Source organism: Mandrillus leucophaeus, unplaced genomic scaffold, assembly GCF_000951045.1.
Source record: "Mandrillus leucophaeus isolate KB7577 unplaced genomic scaffold, Mleu.le_1.0 Scaffold9, whole genome shotgun sequence".
In the NCBI taxonomy this organism is placed as follows: Eukaryota; Metazoa; Chordata; class Mammalia; order Primates; family Cercopithecidae; genus Mandrillus; species Mandrillus leucophaeus.
In genome coordinates this window covers 9,011,892-9,013,022 of record NW_012109807.1, presented here as the reverse complement: position 1 = coordinate 9,013,022, position 1,131 = coordinate 9,011,892, and the positions used below count along the sequence as shown (strand labels likewise).

The 1,131-nt window shown below is 58.0% G+C and overlaps 1 protein-coding gene across 1 annotated transcript in view; it reads left to right on the top strand.

Annotated features, from left to right (window-relative positions):
• CNNM3 (cyclin and CBS domain divalent metal cation transport mediator 3) overlaps positions 1-1,131 on the top strand; it is a 33,400-nt gene that overhangs the window by 11,142 nt on the left and 21,127 nt on the right. Inside the window, exon 2 of the mRNA XM_011969680.1 lies at positions 394-554. Coding sequence (XP_011825070.1) covers positions 394-554 — 161 coding nt within the window. The remainder of the gene's footprint in view (positions 1-393; positions 555-1,131) is intronic.

Sequence of the window (1,131 nt, the reverse complement as noted above, 5' to 3'; positions counted from 1 at the left end):
TTTCCGGAGTCATGCCCTTGTTAGCCTGCATATGCGGGCTGGCTGCTGTGTGAGGCGCATGTGTTCTCGACTGGATGCATCCTTGTCTGAACTGCATCCATGGCATGGAGGCGCACAGACCTGGAGCTGGATCCCAGCTCGGCCACCTCTGCCTGGGGGGCCTGTGCAGATGAGCAAGCCTGAGCCCAGGGCTGTGTTTTCCACCTGTGTGAAAATAAGGCCAGTCCTCATAGTCATGCTGGGCGTCTTAAGTAAAAACCTAGAAGAGAGTCTGGCTCTGTGCCTGACCCGCTGTAGGAACATGAATGTTAGCCACGTCCTTTTGGGCCCCGAGGGAGACGAATCAAAGTGCGGGGGCCCAGCAAGCTGTTCCATGAGTGTCCTCCCCCACAGGGAAGTCCCACCTGGCCATCGTGCAGAAGGTGAACAACGAGGGTGAGGGCGACCCCTTCTACGAGGTCCTGGGCCTGGTCACCCTGGAGGACGTGATCGAGGAGATCATCCGGTCCGAGATCCTGGACGAGTCTGAAGACTACCGTGAGTCCAGACTATTGGTAGTTACGTCTCCGCTGGGCCCGCGCACTTCCCCAGGTGTATGTTGCGTCCGAGGCCAGTGGGCCTCTGTGCTGCTGAAACCCAGCAAGATCCACAGCCAGGCCCCTTCTCAGCCCTGCCTGGGCGCTGGCAGGGAGCCGCCTTGCAGGAGGGCTCGCCTGGGGCTCCGTTAGCAGCAGTCCTGTTAGATTCCTCCATTACTGAGAGAGCTCTGCCCTTCATGGGCCTTTCCCAGTCTTCTGTCTCCCGGGTTGCAGGTTCTTTTGTACATTACAGAAATGTCCTCTGAAAGAACCCATTCTTTGCCATGAAGAAGGTCTTCCCGGCTGCACGCGGTGGCTCACGCCTGTAATCCCAGCTCTTTGGGAGGCTGAGGCGGGCAGATCACGAGGTCGGGAGTTCAAGACCAGCCTGGCCAATATGGTGAAACTCTGTCTCTACTAAAAATACAAGCATTAGCCGGGGGTGGTGGTGTGCGCCTGTAGTCCCAGATACTCAGGAGGCTGAGGCAGAAGAATCGCTTGAACCCAGGAGGCAGAGGTTGCAGTGAGTCGAGATCGTGCCACTGCACTCCAG